Source organism: Mustelus asterias, chromosome 11 (genome assembly GCF_964213995.1).
Source record: "Mustelus asterias chromosome 11, sMusAst1.hap1.1, whole genome shotgun sequence".
NCBI lineage: Eukaryota > Metazoa > Chordata > Chondrichthyes > Carcharhiniformes > Triakidae > Mustelus > Mustelus asterias.
The window spans coordinates 71,445,887-71,465,739 of NC_135811.1; the positions used below are offsets into that span (position 1 = coordinate 71,445,887).

A 19,853-nucleotide genomic window follows, 5' to 3' on the forward strand; every position below is an offset into this window, starting at 1 on the left:
CTCTGCCCTTGTGAAGTCACCATCCTCCTCGACCAGCCTTCGCGGACCTCCCCCCCCCCCCCCCCCCCCCCCCCCCGCCGGATCAGACCCCCCTGGGAGGCAGCCCCCCCACCCCCCGCCGGGATCAGACCCCGCTGGGAGGCAGGCCCCCCTCGGCAGAGCACACCCCCAACCTACCTCGATCGCTGGTCTCCCTCCACCATCCTTCCGTTATCAAGATCAGCTGTATGTTCCTCAGCTAGATCCACTTTGGTCAACACAAAGATGGTCCTTCTGCCTTGTGGGTCCATCTGGCTCACCAAGTCAGTTACAATACTGCGTTCAGCATCTACTGAACCATCTTGAATACAAAGGATAATGAATGGTACTGGTCGATCTTCCTGGTGCGATCAGTACTGGAACACCAGGAATGGCTGCCGACACCAGGGATATAATTTTTAGCATAAGCAAGGCTTACATGCAGAACCCTAATGCCATTATCCTTTGTATCCAAGATGGTTCAGTAGATGCTGAATGCAGTATTGTAACTGATTTGGTGAGCCAGATGGACCCGTCACACCCCCTCTCCTCCTCCCCCGCCCCCACCCCCCAGAGGGTGATCTGGGTCCCGCCCCCCACCCTCCTCCTTCCGCCCCCCGCCCTCCTCCTTCCACCCCCCCCCCCCCTCCCCAGAGAGTGATCTGGGTCCCGCCCCCTCTCTCCCCCCCCCCCCCCCCCGCAGATGATCTGGGTCAGAGAGCCGCTCTCTCTGCTTTTTTCTCCCCGCCCGGGCGCGCTGCTTCAGATTTTTTTTCAAACTGCGCATGCGCAGTTCAGAGCTCCGATCGTTCCAGCAGCGCTAAGCCCCACCCACAGCACGAATCGGACCGGAGCCGGCAAAAAGCGTATGGGCGCGCTGGAAAGAGGATTCCAGCCGCGGATCTATTTGACGCCCAGATTCGGCACTTAGACTCAAAATGGTAAAATCAGGCCCCAGATCACTGGTTCGTGCGTTTCCCCCCCACTCCCTAGAGGGAGAGGCCTGGGCCTTGCTTCTCCCCCACCCCCCAGAGGGAGAGGTTTATGGGCTCTGCTTATCCCCCACTCCATGTGGGGAGAGATCTGGTGGACATGAAATTCTGGAAAATAACCCTTCTCTTTCTAAAACATGACTGAACTGAAGGTATTACAGCAGGACTGGAGCACTGAATTCTTGACATTCATTACAAACACAGAGCCAGACTTATAAAAAATACATTTGTACAATAAATTGAAAAACAAGAATAATTTAAAAGATTTATTCCAGAGATTGAGAAGAAATAATCATTTCATTTTGTCACTCCTTAAAATTTATGGCTTGATGTTGCGAGAGTGCAGTGAGGGGGAAATTAAATCTCTTAATTAAACTTTTATTCGATTTAACCACTTTATCGTGATCTCCTCCTTCACACAAAGGATGGTAGAAATCTGAAACTCTCTTTCAAAAGCCTGTTAGCACTGAGGTGGCAATTGAAAATCTCAAAGCCAAGATTAATGGATTGTTGTTAGATGAGAATATTTGATTTGATTTACTATTGTCACATGTATTGGGAATACAGTGAAAAGTATTGTTTCTTGCGCGCTATACAGACAGAGCATACTGTTCATAGAGTATATAGGGAAGAAGGAAAGGTGAGAGTGCAGAATGTAGTGTTACAGTCATAGCTAGGGTGTAGAGAAAGATCAACTTAATGAGAGGTAGGTCCATTCAAAAATTTGATGCCAGCAGGTAAGAAGCTGTTCTTGAGTCGGTTGGTACGTGTCCTCAGACTTTTGTTAAAAAAAATAAAAGCCAATTACTGTGGATGCTGGAATCTGAAACTAAAAGAGAAAATGCTGGAAGATCAAGCTTTGACAAAGAGTCATCTGGACTCGAAACATCAGCTCTTTTCTCTCCTTACAGATGCTGCCAGACTTGCTGAGATTTTCCAGCGTTTTCCCTTTTGGTCTCAGACTTTTGAATCTTTTTCCCGACGGAAGAAGGTGGATGAAAGTATGTCTGGGGTGCATGGGATCCTTGATTATGCTGGCTGTTTTTCCGAGGCAGCAGGAAGAGTAGATGGAGTTGATGGATAGGAGGCGGGTTTGTGTGATGGGCTGGGCTACACTTACAACCCTTTGTAGTTTCTTGCGAGATCTGGATCCAAGGTGAGTAGATGGAGTTAAGGTGCAAATCAGTCATGATTTAATTGACAAAACAGGCTCAAGGGGCCGAATGGCCTCCTCCTGTTCCTATGTTGCTGCTTTGATTAGAAGCTGAGAAAGTTCTTAGAATCTTAGAATCCCTACAGCACAGAAAGAGGCCATTCGGCCCATCGAGTCTGCACCGACCACAATCCCACCCAGGTCCTACCCCCATATCCCTACATATTTACCCACTAATCCCTTTAACCTACGCATCCCAGGACACTAAGGGCAATTTTAGCATGGCCAATCAACCTAACCCGTACATCTCTGGACTGTGGGAGGAAACCGGAGGAAACCCACGCAGACACGAGGAGAATGTGCAAACTCCACACAGACAGTGACCCAAACCGGGAATCGAACCCAGGTCCCATGGAGCTGTGAAGCAGCAGTGCTAACCACTGTGCTACCGTGCCGCCCACACGGTTCCTGCAGGAGATGGTGGCAGAGTCCTAACTTCACTGGACCAGTAATTCGGGCTAATGCTCTGTGACGCAGGTTCAAATCCCACCATGGCAGCTGATGAAATTTAAATTAAATTATTGAAATCTGAAATTGAAAGTTAGTCACCATAGGCCACGAAGCAATCATTGATTGTTGTTTTTTAAAATAATCTGGTTTACTAATGTTCTTCAGGGAAGGAAATCTGTCATTTTTACCTGGTCTGGCCTACATGTGACTCCAGACCCATGGCAATGTGGTTCACTCTTAAATGCCCTCTGAAATGGTCTCGCAAGTCTCTCACTAAAAGGGTAATTAGGGATGGGCAATAAAAGCTGGCCTTGCCCAGCAACACCCACATCCCATGAACCATAAAATCCCTACTGTGCAGAAGGAGGCCATTCAGACCATCGGGTTTCCACTGACTCTGACAGAGCATCTTACCCAGACTCCCCACCCTATCCCCATAACCCCATGGCTAATCCTCCTAACCTGCACATCTTTGGATTGTGGGAGGAAACTGGAGCACCCGGAGGAAACCCACGCAGACACGGGGGGAACGTGCAAACTCCATACAGACAGTGACCAAGCCATGAATTGAACCCGGGTTCTTGGCGCCATGAGCAGCATTGCTAACCCCTGTACCACCAAGTACAGGTGGGAAAGTACAGGTAGGTTGGAACGAGAATGTCTATGATGTTTAAAGCAGCCAAGAGCTAGAATTCTTTAAATACCTTGCAAAATCGCAAAACATAATGGAAAACCGAGGCTGGAAGGGGGAGTTTGGATAAACCAACCTTTCTGGAAACTCCTTAAACACAGCCATCTGTAACCCAGGAGGAATATCCCTGGGGCATTCAAGAAACAGTGTTCACTATTTAAAATTCCAACATTAGCCGTATTTGAAATGGTTTGATCAGGTGGGGAGGGTAAAGGTGAGAGGTTCCATGACCTCCGGGATTAGAGTTGGTTATCGTATAGGGAGTACAGGAGTCGAGACTGTAACCTGTGGGGGTGATGTGATTTTCTCCTTGAAAGTTGGCAATTCATTATTTGGCACAGTGGTTAGCGCTGCTGCCTCACAGTGCCAAGGACCCGGGTTCAAATCCCGGCTTGGGTCACTGTCTGTGCGGAGTCTGCACATTCTCCCCATGTCTATGTGGGTTTCCTCCAGGTGCTCCGGTTTCCTCCCACAGTCTAAAAGACATACTGGTTCATGCATTGGCCGTGCTAAATTCTCCCCCAGTGTACCTGAACTGGCGCCGGAGTGTGGCGACTAGGGGATTTTCACAGTAACTTCATTGCAGTGTGAATGTAAGCCTACTTGTGATTGATAAATAAACTTTAAACTTCTGTTTATTGTTCTTTATTATCTGAGCTCGAGATTTTCAATTCCTCAGTTTTTAAAGACTAGATCATCAATCATCATAATGTTCATTGAAGGATAAACATTGATCAGGACACCAGGTAGAACCATTCTCCTCTCCTTCATTAAACTAGTGCCCTGGGATATTTTAGGTTCATTTGAGAGCCAAAAGAGAGCACCTCTGAGAGTGCAGCACTCCTTCTGTACTGATGCTCTGACAGTATGGCACTCCCTCAGTATTGACCCTCTGACAGTGCGGCACTCCCTCACTACTGACCCTCTGACAGTGCGGCACTCCCTCAGTACTGACCCTCTGACGGTGCAGCACTCCCTCAGTACTGATCCTCTGACAGTGCAGCACTCCCTCAGTACTGATCCTCTGACAGTGCGGCACTCCCTCAGTACTGACCCTCTGACGGTGCAGCACTCCCTCAGCACTGATCCTCTGACAGTGTGGTGCTCTCTCAGTACTGACCCTCTGACTGTGTGGCACTCCCTCGACACTGACCCTCTGACTGTGCAGCACTTCCCCGGCACTGACCCTCTGACAGTGTTGCACTCCCTCAGTACTGACCCTCTGACAGTGTTGCACTCCCTCAGTACTGACCCTCTGACAGTGTGGCACTCCCTCGGCACTGACCCTCTGACAGTGCGGCACTCCCTCAGCACTGACCCTCTGACAGTACGGCACTCCCTCAGCACTGACCCTCTGACAGTGCGGCACTCCCTCAGCACTGACCCTCTGACAGTACGGCACTCCCTCAGCACTGACCCTCTGACAGTACGGCACTCCCTCAGCACTGACCCTCTGACAGTGCAGCACTCCCTCAGTATTGCATGGATGTGTTAGTTTGGGTTAATGCGCTTATGTCTCCAGAATAAGGCTTGAAATTGTTCTGATCAGAGGCAGGTCACGTATGAGTGACATAAATCGTTGCCCTCCAACTGGCCAGCATTTGTCAACGCAGCATCTAACGGAGCTGGAAGCTGTGAACGTTCTGGTCTGGTCTCCATCAGTAATATTTCTTGTTTATTCTGTGTTTTTGACAGGTCCTCTCGCTTGGAGCTGATGTGCTTCCAGAATATAAGCTGCAAGCCCCTCGGATCCACAAGTGGACTATTCTTCACTACAGTCCTTTCAAGGCTGTGTGGGACTGGCTGATTCTGCTGCTGGTCATACACACTGCCATCTTCACGCCCTATTCTGCTGCCTTCCTGCTAAACGATCAGGAAGAGGAGAAGCGACTGGAATGTGGCTACTCGTGTAACCCGCTGGCTGTTGTGGATCTGATCGTTGACATCATGTTCATCATTGACATCATCATCAACTTCCGCACCACCTACGTCAATGAGAATGATGAGGTAGTCAGCCACCCAGCCAAGATCGCCATCCATTACTTCAAGGGCTGGTTCCTCATCGACATTGTGGCTGCCATTCCATTTGACCTTCTCATCTTCAGGTCTGGCTCCGATGAGGTAAAGGGCAAATAAAAAGATCATTTCAAAATGACCGTCTAAATCAAACCCATACAGGTTTCAGAATGGAGCCTCGTGCACCAGTAGACCAAAGATCACCTTGCACACGCAAACATACAGATAGGTGTACACACACCAAACACAATCAGACACACTCACATAGACACATAGATAGGTACACACACACACACCAAACATAATTAGACACACACTCACATAGACATGTACAGAGAAAGACATACACAAACCTAGGCAGATGTATAGATACATACACAGACACATACACTTACATACACCCGAAGAACTAGGTGAGATTGGGCAAGGGGAGAGGCAGTGGGAGGATGAGGGGAGAGACAGGGGGAGGGGAGAGGGAGAGTGAGGGGGAAGAGATAAGTGAGAGGGGATGGGGGGAGAGGGAGGGTGAGGGGGAAGGGAGAGAGAGAAGCGAGAGGAGATGGGGGGAGAGGGAGGATGAGAGAGGAGGGGAAATTGAGAGGGGGTGTGAGAATGAAGGCAAGGGGAGAGGGAGGGACAGCATGAGGGGCGAGATGGGTGAGGGAAAAAAGTGTAGAAAAATGACACCAAACAAATACTCCAGTGTGCGTCTGTACCTATCGCTTTCTCTGCCTCTCGTCCCTGTCTGAATTTCTCTGTGCACCCTCTGTCACTCTGTCTCTCTCCACTTGTCCTACCCATTCTCTCTTTCTTTCTGTCTCTCTCAACCCCTCTATCTCTTTTCCTGCCTTCTCTTCATCCACCCACCTTTCCTCTTTCTCTCTCCTGGTGCCTGACATCTTCTCTGTGTCCACGCTCTCAGTAATCTCCCTCTCTCTCTCTCTCGCTTTCCCCACATCCAAGTGTGTTGAGGAGTTACAGACAGACCGTTGATTAAAAATGAATCATATTTCAGATGAATCCGACACCTGACAATTTCTTAATCAAAGCACAACACCCAGTGGCCTCTCTGCCCTGAGCAGCTGCCGAGAGTGTGCAGACAAACTGCACCCTATTAACTCAGCCTTTCAACTCTCTCACAGGATGTGAGTGTCAGCGGAAAGACCAGCCCATCCCTAATTGCCCTTGAGAAGGTGATGGTGAACCGCTGCAGTCCTTGTGGTGTCGGTACACCCACAATGCTATTAGGAAGGGAATTCCAGGATTGTGGAACAGGGTTGAGGGGCTGAATGGCCTCCTCCTGTTCCTCTCTTGTGAATTGAAAGCTTGTTCACGCCTCCTGCCCCCACCTCTCCCTGTGAAGAGTTACCAATGAATCCTTCAAGCACCTGGCACCATCTGAATGATGACCAAGTTATTAAGGGGCAGTGGGGAGGGGGGGGCGGGAGTGTCAAGGGGCAGTGGGTAATCAGTCCCACCAGAAAACAATGAGTATCCTGGCAGGGGCAGAGAGGCCGCCAGGCACCCCCCCCTCCCCCACCTCGTCCCCGTCCCCCCCCCCCCCCCCCACCCTCCCCCTCACCCTTACAAAAGCACCAGATCCAAGCACTTAATCTACTCTCAATAGAAAGTAGTAAACAGTAAAATAATACTGCTGTCAGTGTACAGATATCTCCCTGAGAGAGAGGGGATTGAGAGACACCAGTCAGTGTACAGATATCTCCCTGAGAGAGAGAGGGATTGAGAGACACCAGTCAGTGTACAGATATCTCCCGGAGAGAGAGAGGGGACTGAGAGACACCAGTCAGTGTACAGATATCTCCCTGAGAGAGAGAAAGAGGGGACTGAGAGACACCAGTCAGTGTACAGATATCTCCCTGAGAGAGAGAGGGACTGAGAGACACCAGTCAGTGTACAGATATCTCCCGGAGAGAGAGAGGGATTGAGAGACACCAGTCAGTGTACAGATATCTCCCTGAGAGAGAGAAAGAGGGGACTGAGAGACACCAGTCAGTGTACAGATATCTCCCTGAGAGAGAGAGGGACTGAGAGACACCAGTCAGTGTACAGATATCTCCCGGAGAGAGAGAGGGATTGAGAGACACCAGTCAGTGTACAGATATCTCCCTGAGAGAGAGAAAGAGGGGACTGAGAGACACCAGTCAGTGTACAGATATCTCCCTGAGAGAGAGAGGGACTGAGAGACACCAGTCAGTGTACAGATATCTCCCTGAGAGAGGGGTTGAGAGACACCAGTCAGTGTACAGATATCTCCCTGAGAGAGAGAGGGACTGAGAGACACCAGTCAGTGTACAGATATCTCCCTGAGAGAGGGGTTGAGAGATACCAGTCAGTGTACAGATATCTCCCTGAGGGAGAGGGGCTGAGAGACACCAGTCAGTGTACAGATATCTCCCTGAGAGAGAGGGACTGAGAGACACCAGTCAGTGTACAGATATCTCCCTGAGAGAGAGGGGATTGAAAGACATCAGTCAGTGTACAGATATCTCCCTGAGAGAGAGGGGCTGAGAGACACCAGTCAGTGTATAGATATCTCCCTGAGAAAGATACTGAGAGACACCAGTCAGTGTACAGATATCTGCCTGAGAGAGAGGGGACTGAGAGACACCAGTCAGTGTACAGATATCTCCCCGAGAAAGAGACTGAGAGACACCCGTCAGTGTACAGATATCTCCCTGAGAGAGAGGGGATTGAGAGACACCAGTCAGTGTACAGATATCTCCCTGAGAGAGAGGGACTGAGAGACACCAGTCAGTGTACAGATATCTCCCTGAGAAAGAGACTGAGAGACACCCGTCAGTGTACAGATATCTCCCTGAGAGAGAGAGGGGATTGAGAGACACCAGTCAGTGTACAGATATCTCCCTGAGAGAGAGGGGATTGAGAGACACCAGTCAGTGTACAGATATCTCCCTGAGAGAGAGGGACTGAGAGACACCAGTCAGTGTACAGATATCTCCCTGAGAAAGAGACTGAGAGACACCAGTCAGTGTCCAGATATCTCCCTGAGAGAGAGGGGATTGAGAGACACCAGTCGGAATAAAGAACCTCCTGTAAAGATTTTGGGGGCGATTCGCCCAGCCCGCTGAGCTGCTTCAGCAGCGCAACAAGCCAGGAGACACAAGTGGAGGCCGTTTAGCAGGCTTCCCGCTGGGTGCCACAGCCTCTGCGAGTCTCCAGGTGCCGGATTTCCAGCATTGTCAGCTCCACCGCCAGAAGTTGGCATGGAGCTGCATAATATATTCATATTACCATTTACATAACATTAACATGCCTGGGACTGAAGTCTCTGGGTCCGCTAGAATCTCCCACCCAGCCAGGAGTGGTTCACTCCAGCCGAGATTACAACAGCTTCGCACTAACGGGAAGCTGCCAGCCTGACCCCACTGGAGTGAGGGGGGGGGTGGGAGGCAACCGAGGCCCCCCAGGAGGTCGGGTGTGAGGGGGTTGCCCTTGGGCATTGCCATCTTGGCAGTGCCAACCAGACACTTGGCAGTGCCAAGGGACTGGGGCATAATGGGGTGGGGCTGAATGGGGAGGTGGTGCCTCTGCGGGGAGGTCGGTACTGCTGGGGGTGAGGTGTCCAGGCTGGCCTGGATATATCCGGGAGGCCAGCGATTGGTCCGTGGGGGGAATCAGAGGGATAGCGATGCGGGGGTCACGGGGCTGGCCAGCGATTGGGAGGCCAAGCAGACATTGGCCACTGCACACGTGTCAATCTCAGTGCTGACAGATCGACAGATGCGCAATGGCCCGCTCAGTGCTTGGCTGTTGGCCTCTCCGGCGGGAATAGATCCCGCTCCAGGATTTTTTGCGTGATTCACACTCGGGCGCTCTGCAGTGCACAGTGTGGGAGATTCATTTTGAAAATCCCACTGAAAAAACCAGCCGGGTTTACTCCAGGTTTTACGCAAATTTGACACTTAGAAGTTTTTTTGGCAGAATCCCATCCTTCCTAATAGTCTGGTATTCCCTCAGTCTGTGTGACATTTAAGAAAGAGAGTTGACAGGGACAGTGCAGTATTGCATTTTGTCTATTTTACTGAGTATGTTTATTCTCATATGACCGGATTTCTAAAGCGGTTTTGAGAAGCTGGTGTCATGCGGATATAGTGGAGTTACAAAGGGCTTTCTGGACCTCATCAAATCGTCCACGACTGAATGGTTACCTTGGCAACAGATTGGCTCAGTGCTACTGTAATTGTGTCACAGACTGGGATGTCAGTTCACTAATAGGCCTTAATGTAGTGTTTGAGGAGTGAGCAGACAGCTTAATCTCAGCTGTAATGTTACCTTTAGCAGCGCAATGGGTGATTTCAGTCACTGTTCACTGGGGAGAATAAGCATTTACACTTGTCACTCTCAATCCATATCTAAACCGTATCCAAACTCCAGCTCCTACCAGGCATGGAGGACAAAATTACCCCTCATTCATTGGAGCTAGACTGGGGGGAGGTGGTTTGTTGTAAACTTCACAGTGTGCTGGCTGTTCCTCAATTGGTATCACCCTCACTTCTGAGTCAGAATGTCCCCGGGTTCAAGGATTGGAGCACAAAAACCCAGGTTGACACTCCATGGCAGCACTGAGGGAGTGCTGCACTGTCAGTGCTGCTCGCTGGGTGTAAGAGATCCCAAGGCACTATTTCAGAGAAGGGCAGGGGAGTTCTCCCTGGTCCTGGGCAATATTTATCGTTCAATCAACACCACCAAAGCAAGTTCAGGAGTGGCACAGTGGTTAGCACTGCTGCTTCACAGCACCAGGGACCCGGGTTCAATTCCCGGCTTGGGTCACTGTCTGTGTGGAGTTTACACTTCCCGCATCTGTGTGAGTTTCCTCCGGGTGCTCCGGTTTGCTCCCACAGTCCAAAGATGTGCAGGTTAGATGAATTGGTCATGATAAATTGCCCCTTAGTGTCAGGGGGACTAGCTAGGGTAAATGCATGGGGTTATGGGGATATGATCTGGTGGGATTGTGATCGGTGGAGACCCAATGAGCCAAATGGCCACCTTCTATACTGTAGGATTCTACGATTCTAAGTTTTCTTCATTCTTATCACATTACTGTGTGGGATCTTGCTGTGCACAAACATGCTGCCATGTTTCCTACGTTATAACAGTGACCAGATCTCAAAATTAAAAGCTAAAGTTGCCGTAGTCCCAGGTGACCACAGGCTGTTTTCCCCTTTGAGGGGGAGAGCTGGCTGGTGGTGATTTAACCTGAGGATCACCACACCTCAGGCAAGGGGCAAAGTTGAGAAGGCGGGGCCTTCATGAATGACCTCAGCTGGTACAGGAATTGATCCCACGCTGTTGGTGTCGCTCTGCATCATGAACCAGCCGTCCAGCCAGAAGTGAGGTGGGAGTCCTTGACATCGAGGCAGCGTTTGACCAGGTGTGGCATCAAGGAGCCCAAGCAAAACTGGAATCAATGGGAATCGGGAAAGTTCTCCATTGGTTGGAATCAGACCCGGCACAAAGGAAGATGGTTGCAGGTCAATCATCCCAGCTCCAGGACATCGCTGCAGGTGTTCCTAAGGATTGTGTCCGAGGCCCAACCATCTTCAGCTGCTTCACCAATGGCCTTCCTTACATTATAAGGTCAGAAGTGGGGATGTTTGCTGACTGCGCAATGTTCAGCACCATTTGCGATTTCTCAGATACTGAAACAGTCCATGTCCAAATGCAGCAAAACCTGGGCAACATTCAGGCTCGGACTAATAAGTGGAAAGTAACATTTGTGCCACACAAGTGCCGGGCAATGACCATCTCCAACAAGAGAGAATCTAACCATCACTACTCGACATTTAATGGCATCGGAGACAAAGTCCCGTCTTCACATTGAGGATACCCTCCATCATGTTCTGTGGCACGACCACCGTGCTAAATGGAATAGATCCCAAACCGGTCTAGCAACAAAAAACTGGGTAACCATGAGGCGCTGTGGACCATCGCCAGCAGCAGAATTGTACTCAACCCCAATCTGTAACCTCATGGCCCGGCTTATCCCCAACCAAGCCAGGAGATCAACCCTGGTTCAATGAAGAGTGCAGGAGGACATGCCAGGAGCAACACCAGGTGTACCCAAAAATGAGGTGTGAACTTAGTGAAGACACAACATAGAACTACTTTCATGTCAAACAGCGGAGCCTAGGAATGCTGTTAAGAGTTTCACCTCCTGACTCCCAAAATCTGTCCACAATCTACTGGGCACAAGTCAAGAGTGTGATGGAATATTCTCCACTTGCCTGGATGGGTGCAGCTTCAACAACACTCAAGAAACTCAGCACTATCCAGAACAAAGCAACCCACTTGATTGGCACCACATCTGCAAACTCGACATTCACTCACACCACCACCAGCTCACAATGACAGCAGTGTGTGCCATCTACAAGATGCACTGAAGAAACTCACCAAGGCTCCTTCAACAGCACCTTCCAAACCCGTGATCTCTACAGAAAAGGACAGGGGCAGCAGATACGTGGGAACACCACTACCTTCAGGTTTCCCGCCAAGGCACACACCATCCTGGCTTGGACAATATATTGCCGTTCCGTCACTGCCACTGGGTCAAAATCTTGCAATGCCCTCCCTAACAGCACTGTGGGTGTACCTACACCTCATGGGCTGCAGCAGTTCTAAAAGGCAGCTCACCATCAGCACGTGGGAAGGGCAATAAATGCTGGCCTCGCCTGCGACGCTTTCATCTCATGAATGAATAAAAAAATCTCCCAGATTTCCACCAGAAGATTAATGTCAATTCCGGTTAAATTCCTGATAATATAGGGAGGATTGGCAACCCTCGCTCCCAGTTACTCAGAACACATGACTAAATAACGAAGCTTAAGGTGTAATTTCAGTTGTCAGAGGTATGGTTGCTGGTCTATAATTTGCCTTGGTGCTTCTCCACATAGTCGTCCTGAACCTCAGCATCAGGGAAGCAACCCACACATACGATGCCATTAAAGTGCAGGGCTCCTCTTTCTCCTGACCCACTTCACAGATAAAAGGGGCAGATTGGAGCACCAGCAGAACAAACGCACTCCCACAGCAGCGTAATGCCTGCAGCCTCAGAACAAGCAATGTTCAGAGGTGCTGGGGCAATAATGCACAAAATCTGCCATGACAGGTGGCAGATGGAAAACTCGGATAAAGGGACTCAGTGAGGCGCATGAATTATTCATTTCCTACCTAGTCATCTCCCATAAGTGCAAGCCCTCCAGGATGTGGCTTTCATCTGTTCCTGAGGAACAGGGAGAGGGAGTTATTAATGGAACACCCATTGACAAATCTCACCAAAAAGCACACAACATCCAGGGAACAGCTGGTGGACCCTCTTTCTCTGAGCACACCATACGCCTTAGGGTTTGTTTGTCCCAAGAGATAAAAAGAGCATTTCCTCAATTAAGCTATTCAAGCTTTATGAACGGAGTTAGAATATGTTGTTTACAAGCAATGAGAGAGTGTCTGTTATGAGTGGGTTCTATTGTTTATAGGGTGTAGGGATCAATAGCTATTTGTCAGCACTCAAGACTCTTCGTGATTTCAATTCACCCCATCCAATGACCAAATCAACAAGCCTGGCACCCAACCCGCTCAATCTAATATCACACAATTGTTACAGCACAGAGCAGGCTATTCGGCCCACCATGCATGCACTGTCTCTCCGAATGAGTATTTCACTTGGTGCCATTCTCCTTCCTTCTCCCTGTAACCCTACACATTTTTCCTTTTCAGATAACTGTCTAATTCCCTTTGGGAAACTTCGACTGAACCTTCCTCCACCACACACTCAGGCAGTGCATTCCAGACCTTAACCATTCATTGTGTGAGAGAGTTTTTTCTCATATCGCGTCTGCTTCTTTTGAAAATTACTTTTCAACCTGCGCCCTCTCGTTCTTGATCCTTTTACGGGGGGAACAGTTACTCCCTATCTACTCTGTCCAGGCCCCTCATTATTTTAAACATCTCTGTCAAATCCCCCCTCAGCCTTCTTTTCTCTGAAACAGTCCCAACTTTACCAATTTATCTTCATAACTGAGGATCCTCACCCTTGGAAACATTCTCCTGAATCTTTTCTGCACTCTCTCCAATGCCATCAGATCCTCCCTATAGCGGTGGCATCCAGAACTGTACACAATACCCCAGCTGAGATCAAACTAGTGTATCATGGAAGTTTAACATGACCTCCTTGCTCTTGTACTCTGTCACTATTAATAAAGCCTCAGATATTGTATGCTTGTTGGCCGCGCTCTCAACCTTTTCCTGTTACCTTCAATGACTAATGTACATATACCCCCATGTCCCACTGCTCCTGCACCCCTTTTGGGGATGTATCCTTTATTTTATATTATCTCCTCATGTTTTTTCTACCAGATGAATCACTTCACGGTTCTCTGCATTGAACTTCATTTGCCAACTCTCTGCCCATTCCACTAATCTGCGTATACCCTTTTGAAGTCCTGCGTTATCCTCATAGTTCACACTGCTTCCAAGTTTCGTATCATCTGCAAATTTTCAAATTGTGCCTTGCACATCAAGGTCGAGATCATTAATATACATCAGGAAAAGCAAGGGTCCCCATAGTGACCCCTGGGAAACTCCACAACAAAACTTCATCCAACTCACTCAGTCTAATGCCAAAAGAGAAAACGCTGGAAAGTCTCAGCAGGTCTGGCAGCATCTGTAAGGAGAGAAAAGAGCCGACGTTTCAAGTCCAGATGACCCTTTGTCACAGCTAAAAGGCATAGAAAGTGAAAGATATCTATACTGCAGGGGGAGGGAATAAAAGATGAGTCATAGCCACAGATTCAAAGACTGCCATTCACACCTTTTATTCTCTCTCTGAACAGCTATTAGCAGTCTTTTCCCCTGGTTTCTACCCGGGCCCCATAACCTTTGCAGTATCCAGTGCCTTCAGTCATTTCTTGTTATTACGTGGAGTGAATCAAATTGGCTGAAGACTGGTATCTGAGATGCTGGGGACCACTGCAGTATGCCAAGATAAATCATCCACTCAGCACTTCTGGCTGAAGATTGTTGCAAATGCTTCAGCCATATCTTTTGCACTGATGTGCTGGGCTCTTCCATCATTGACGATGGGACTATCTATGGAGCCTCCTTCCCCAGTGAGTTGTTTAATTTTCCATCACCATTCAGGACCAGATGTGGCAGGACTGCAGATCTTAGATCTCATCCATTGGTTGCAGGATTGCTCAGCTCTGTCTATCGTTTACTGCTTCCACTATTTGGCATGGAAGTATTCCTGTGCTGTTGCTTCACCAGTTTGACACCTCATTTTTAGGTATACCTTGAGTTGCTCCTGGCATGTTCTCCTGCATTCTCCATTGAACCAGGCTGGCTTTTATTAAAAGTAGAGTGGGGGATATGCCAGGCCATGGGGTTACAGATTGGGGTTGAGTACAATTCTGCTGCTGCTGATGGCCCACAGTGCCTCATGATTGTCTTGAGTTGCTGGATCTGTTTGAAATCTATTCCATTCAGCACAATGTTAATGCCACACAACAACATGGAGGGTATCCTCAATGTGAGGAAGTAACACTGTCTCCACAAGGACTGTGCGGGGCCCACTCCTACCAATACTGTCATAGACAGATGCATCTGTGACAGATATCTTGGGGAGGGCGAGGTCAAGTCTCTTTTGTTGGCTCCCTGATTGTCTGCCGCAGACACAGCAGCTATGTCCTTCTAGACTCAGGCATCTGGGTCTGTGATGGCGCTACCAAGCCACCCTCTCCAGAGCAAAAGCATCTTTCCTATAGTGTGATGACCAGGACTGCATACAGTACTCCAGCTTGACGAGTGTTATATACATTCCATCATAACCTCACTAGGGAAGTGCTCCTGATGGAGCTGTGGGCTGACCAGTCTCTGGGTCCCAAAGGACTCCATCCTTGGGTCTTAAAAGAGAAAGCTAATGAGGTAGTAAATGTGTTGCTGTTAATTTTCCAAAATTCATTTGCTTCTCCTACCCAGAGTACATCCCGTGCCACTGCCACCCTCAGTGCTTTCTTCAAGTGGTGTTCAACATGGAGGAGTGCTGATTCATCATCTGAGGCAAGGTGGGGGAGAAGATAAGGGGAATTAATAGTAGATAATGAGGAAATGGCTAATGAAATGAACAAATATTTGGCCTCCATGTTCACTATCGAGGATACAAAAAACATTGCGTTAAAAGTTGTAAATCGGGAGGTGGAAGGGAGAGAGGACCTTGGTGAAATTGCAGTCACTAGGATCATAGAGTCATATATTCTTACAACACAGAAAGAGGCCCTTCAGCCCATCATGTCTGTGCCAGCCATCGAGCATCTATCCTAATCCCATTTTCTAGCACTCGGCCCGTTGTCTTGTGTGCTGTGGTGTTTCAAGTGCTCATCCAAATGCTTCTTAAACGTTGTGAGGGTTCCCACCTCTACCACCCTTTCGGGCAGCGAGTTCCACCCCCTCTGGGTGAAAACGTTTTTCCTCAAATCCCCTCTAAATCCCCTGCCCCTTACCTTAAATCTATGCCCCCTGGTTATTGACCCCTCTACTAAGGGGAAAAGTTTCTTCCTATCTACCCTAGCTATGTCCCTCATAATTTTGTACACCTCAATCATGTCCCCCTCCCGCGCCCCCCCCCCCCCCCCCCCGCCCCCCCACCAGCCTTCTCTGCTCCAATGAAAACAACCCCAGTCTATCCAGTCTCTCTTCATAGCTGAAACACTCCAGCCCAGACAGCATCCTGGTGAATCTCCTCTGCACCCTCTCCAGAGCAAAAACATCCTTCCTATAGTGTGGTGACCAGGACTGCACACAGTACTCTAGCTTGACAAGTGTTATATACATTCCATCATAACCTCACTAGGGAAGTGGTACTGAGCAAACTGATGGAGCTGTGGGCTGACCACTCTCTGGGTCCCAAAGGACTCCATCCCAGGGTCTTAAAAGAGATAGCTAATGTAATGAATGTAATGTAATTAATGTCATTAATGTAATGTAATGAAACCTTGGCACCATTTTGAAGGTGGCATCATCAGCACAGATGTGACGGAGACAGAGAAACTGGGAGAATGGGATGGGGTCCTTATGAAAGCAGGGCATAACTATGCGTACCTGTATGGGCCCCAGTAAAGCCTGTCTTTTAGTGAGGTGTGTGTGGAACACGTCTTGCTCTGGTCCTACTCAGGCCCCCTCCCACAACTCCGTTACATCCATGACTGTATCAGTACTGCTTCAAGCTCTCGTCTGGACCTGGAAAATGTATCCATTTGCTTCCAATTTCCACCCCTCTCACCTTCACATGTCCATCTCCAACACATCCCTTCTCTTCCTTGACCTCTCTGTCTCCATTTCCGGTGATAGACTGACCATCAATATTCATTACAAGCCCACTGACTCCCACAGCTACCTCGACTATAGCTCCTCACACCACGCTTCCTGTAAGGACTCCATCCCAGTTTCCCAGTTTCTCCGCCTCCGCTGCATCTGTTCCCAAGTGGAACTTTTTCAAGGAACAAATACTGGATGTCCTTGATAGGTATGTTCCTGTCAGGCAGGGAGGAAATGGCCGAGTGAGGGAACCATGGTTCACAAAAGAGGTGGAATGTCTTGTGAAAAGGAAGAGGGAAGCTTATGTAGGGATGAGGAAACAAGGTTCAGATGGCTCGATTGAGGGTTACAAGTTAGCAAGGAATGAGCTGAAAAAGGGGCTTAGGAGAGCTAGGAGGGGACATGAGAAGTCCTTGGCGGGTCGGATCAAGGAAAACCCCAAGGCTTTTTACTCTTATGTGAGGAATAAAAGAATGACCAGGGTGAGGTTAGGGCCGGTCAAGGACAGTAGTGGGAACTTGTGTATGGAGTCAGTAGAGATAGGCGAGGTGATGAATGAATACTTTTCTTCAGTGTTCACCAAGGAGAGGGGCCATGTTTTTGAGGAAGAGAAGGTGTTACAGGCTAATAGGCTGGAGGAAATAGATGTTCGGAGGGAGGATGTCTTGGCAGTTTTGAATAAACTGAAGGTCGATAAGTCCCCTGGGCCTGATGAAATGTATCCTAGGATTCTGTGGGAGGCAAGGGATGAGATTGCAGAGCCTTTGGCGTTGATCTTTGGGTCTTCGCTGTCCACGGGGATGGTGCCAGAGGACTGGAGAATGGCGAATGTTGTTCCTCTGTTTAAGAAAGGGAATAGAAATGACCCTGGTAATTATAGACCGGTTAGTCTTACTTCGGTGGTTGGTAAATTGATGGAAAGGGTCCTTAGGGATGGGATTTACGACCATTTAGAAAGATGCGGATTAATCCGAGATAGTCAGCACGGATTCGTGAAGGGCAAGTCGTGCCTCACAAATTTGATTGAATTTTTTGAGGAGGTAACTAAGTGTGTTGATGAAGGTAGGGCAGTTGATGTCATATACATGGATTTTAGTAAGGCGTTTGATAAGGTCCCCCATGGTCGGCTTATGATGAAAGTGAGGAGGTGTGGGATAGAGGGAAAGTTGGCCGATTGGATAGGTAACTGGCTGTCTGACCGAAGACAGAGGGTGGTGGTCGATGGAAAATTTTCGGATTGGAGGCAGGTTGCTAGCGGTGTGCCGCAGGGATCAGTGCTTGGTCCTCTGCTCTTTGTGATTTTTATTAATGACTTAGAGGAGGGGGCTGAAGGGTGGATCAGTAAATTTGCTGATGACACCAAGATTGGTGGAGTAGTGGATGAGGTGGAGGGCTGTTGTAGGCTGCAAAGAGACATAGATAGGATGCAAAGCTGGGCTGAAAAATGGCAAATGGAGTTTAACCCTGATAAATGTGAGGTGATTCATTTTGGTAGGACAAATTTAAATGTGGATTACAGGGTCAAAGGTAGGGTTCTGAAGACTGTGGAGGAACAGAGAGATCTTGGGGTCCATATCCACAGATCTCTAAAGGTTGCCAGTCAAGTGGATAGAGCTGTGAAGAAGGCCTATAGTGTGTTAGCTTTTATTAACAGGGGGTTGGAGTTTAAGAGCCGTGGGGTTATGCTGCAACTGTACAGGACCTTGGTGAGACCACATTTGGAATATTGTGTGCAGTTCTGGTCACCTCACTATAAGAAGGATGTGGAAGCGCTGGAAAGAGTGCAGAGGAGATTTACCAGGATGCTGCCTGGTTTGGAGGGTAGGTCATATGAGGAAAGGTTGAGGGAGCTAGGGCTGTTCTCTCTGGAGCGGAGGAGGCTGAGGGGAGACTTAATAGAGGTGTATAAAATGATGAAGGGGATAGATAGAGTGAACGTTCAAAGACTATTTCCTCGGGTGGATGGAGCTATTACAAGGGGGCATAACTATAGGGTTCGTGGTGGGAGATACAGGACGGATATCAGAGGTAGGTTCTTTACGCAGAGAGTGGTTGGGGTGTGGAATGGACTGCCTGCAGTGATAGTGGAGTCAGACACTTTAGAAACATTTAAGCGGTTATTGGATAGACACATGGAGCACACCAGGATGATAGGGAGTGGGATAGCTTGATCTTGGTTTCAGATAAAGCTCGGCACAACATCGTGGGCCGAAGGGCCTGTTCTGTGCTGTACTGTTCTATGTTCTATGTAACTTTCAAAATGGTGCTTCTGACATGTCTGCTTTTTCCCTTAATCGAGGTTTCCTCCACCTGTGGTTAATGAGACGCTCAACCGGGTTTGACCCATCTCCCACAACTCTGCCCTCACCCCTTCCCCTCCCTCCCAAAACCAGGATAAGGTCCCTCATGTCCTCACTTTTCACCCCTCCAGCCTCCGCATTCAAAGGATCATCCTCCACCATTTCTGCCAACTCCAGCATAATGGCACTACCCAACATACCTTCCCCTCACCTCCCCCTGCCCCACCCTCCACCGTCAGCATTCTGCAGGGACCATTCTCTCTGGGACACCCTGGTCCACTCCTCCATCACACCCAACTCCTCATCCCCTTCCAACAGCACCTTCCCTTACAATAACCTGGATTTTCTGGGCCATTTCAGAGAACAGTCGGCTGTCAGCCACATTACTTTGGGTGTGGAGTAAGATGTAGGCCAGGCCAGGTTTAGGATGGCAGATTTCCTTCCGTAATAATCAGACTGTGTTTCTGGTGAGTGTATTGCCATCTGTTGCCACCGTTCCAATGTGTGAACAAAGAACAGTACAGCACAGGAAACAGGCCCTTCGGCCCTCCAAGACTGTGCCGCTCCTTGGTCCAACTAGACCAATCGTTTGTATCCCTCCATTCCCAGGCTGCTCATGTGACTATCCAGGTAAGTCTTAAACAATGTCAGCGTGTCTGCCTCCACCACCCTACTTGGCAGCGCATTCCAGGCCCTCACCACCCTCTGTGTAAAAAACGTCCCTCTGATATCTGAGTTATACCTCGCCCCTCCCACCTTGAGCCCATGACCCCTCGTGATCGTCACTTCTGATCTGGGAAAAAGCTTCCCACCGTTCACCCTAT

The 19,853-nt window shown here is 49.0% G+C and overlaps 1 protein-coding gene across 1 annotated transcript in view; it reads left to right on the plus strand.

Moving 5' to 3' along the window:
* The window catches only part of LOC144500582 (voltage-gated inwardly rectifying potassium channel KCNH6-like), a 137,056-nt gene that overhangs the window by 57,964 nt on the left and 59,239 nt on the right, over positions 1 to 19,853 (plus strand). Inside the window, exon 4 of the mRNA XM_078223725.1 lies at positions 5,060 to 5,485. Within this exon, the coding sequence (XP_078079851.1) occupies positions 5,060 to 5,485 (426 nt within the window). The remainder of the gene's footprint in view (positions 1 to 5,059; positions 5,486 to 19,853) is intronic.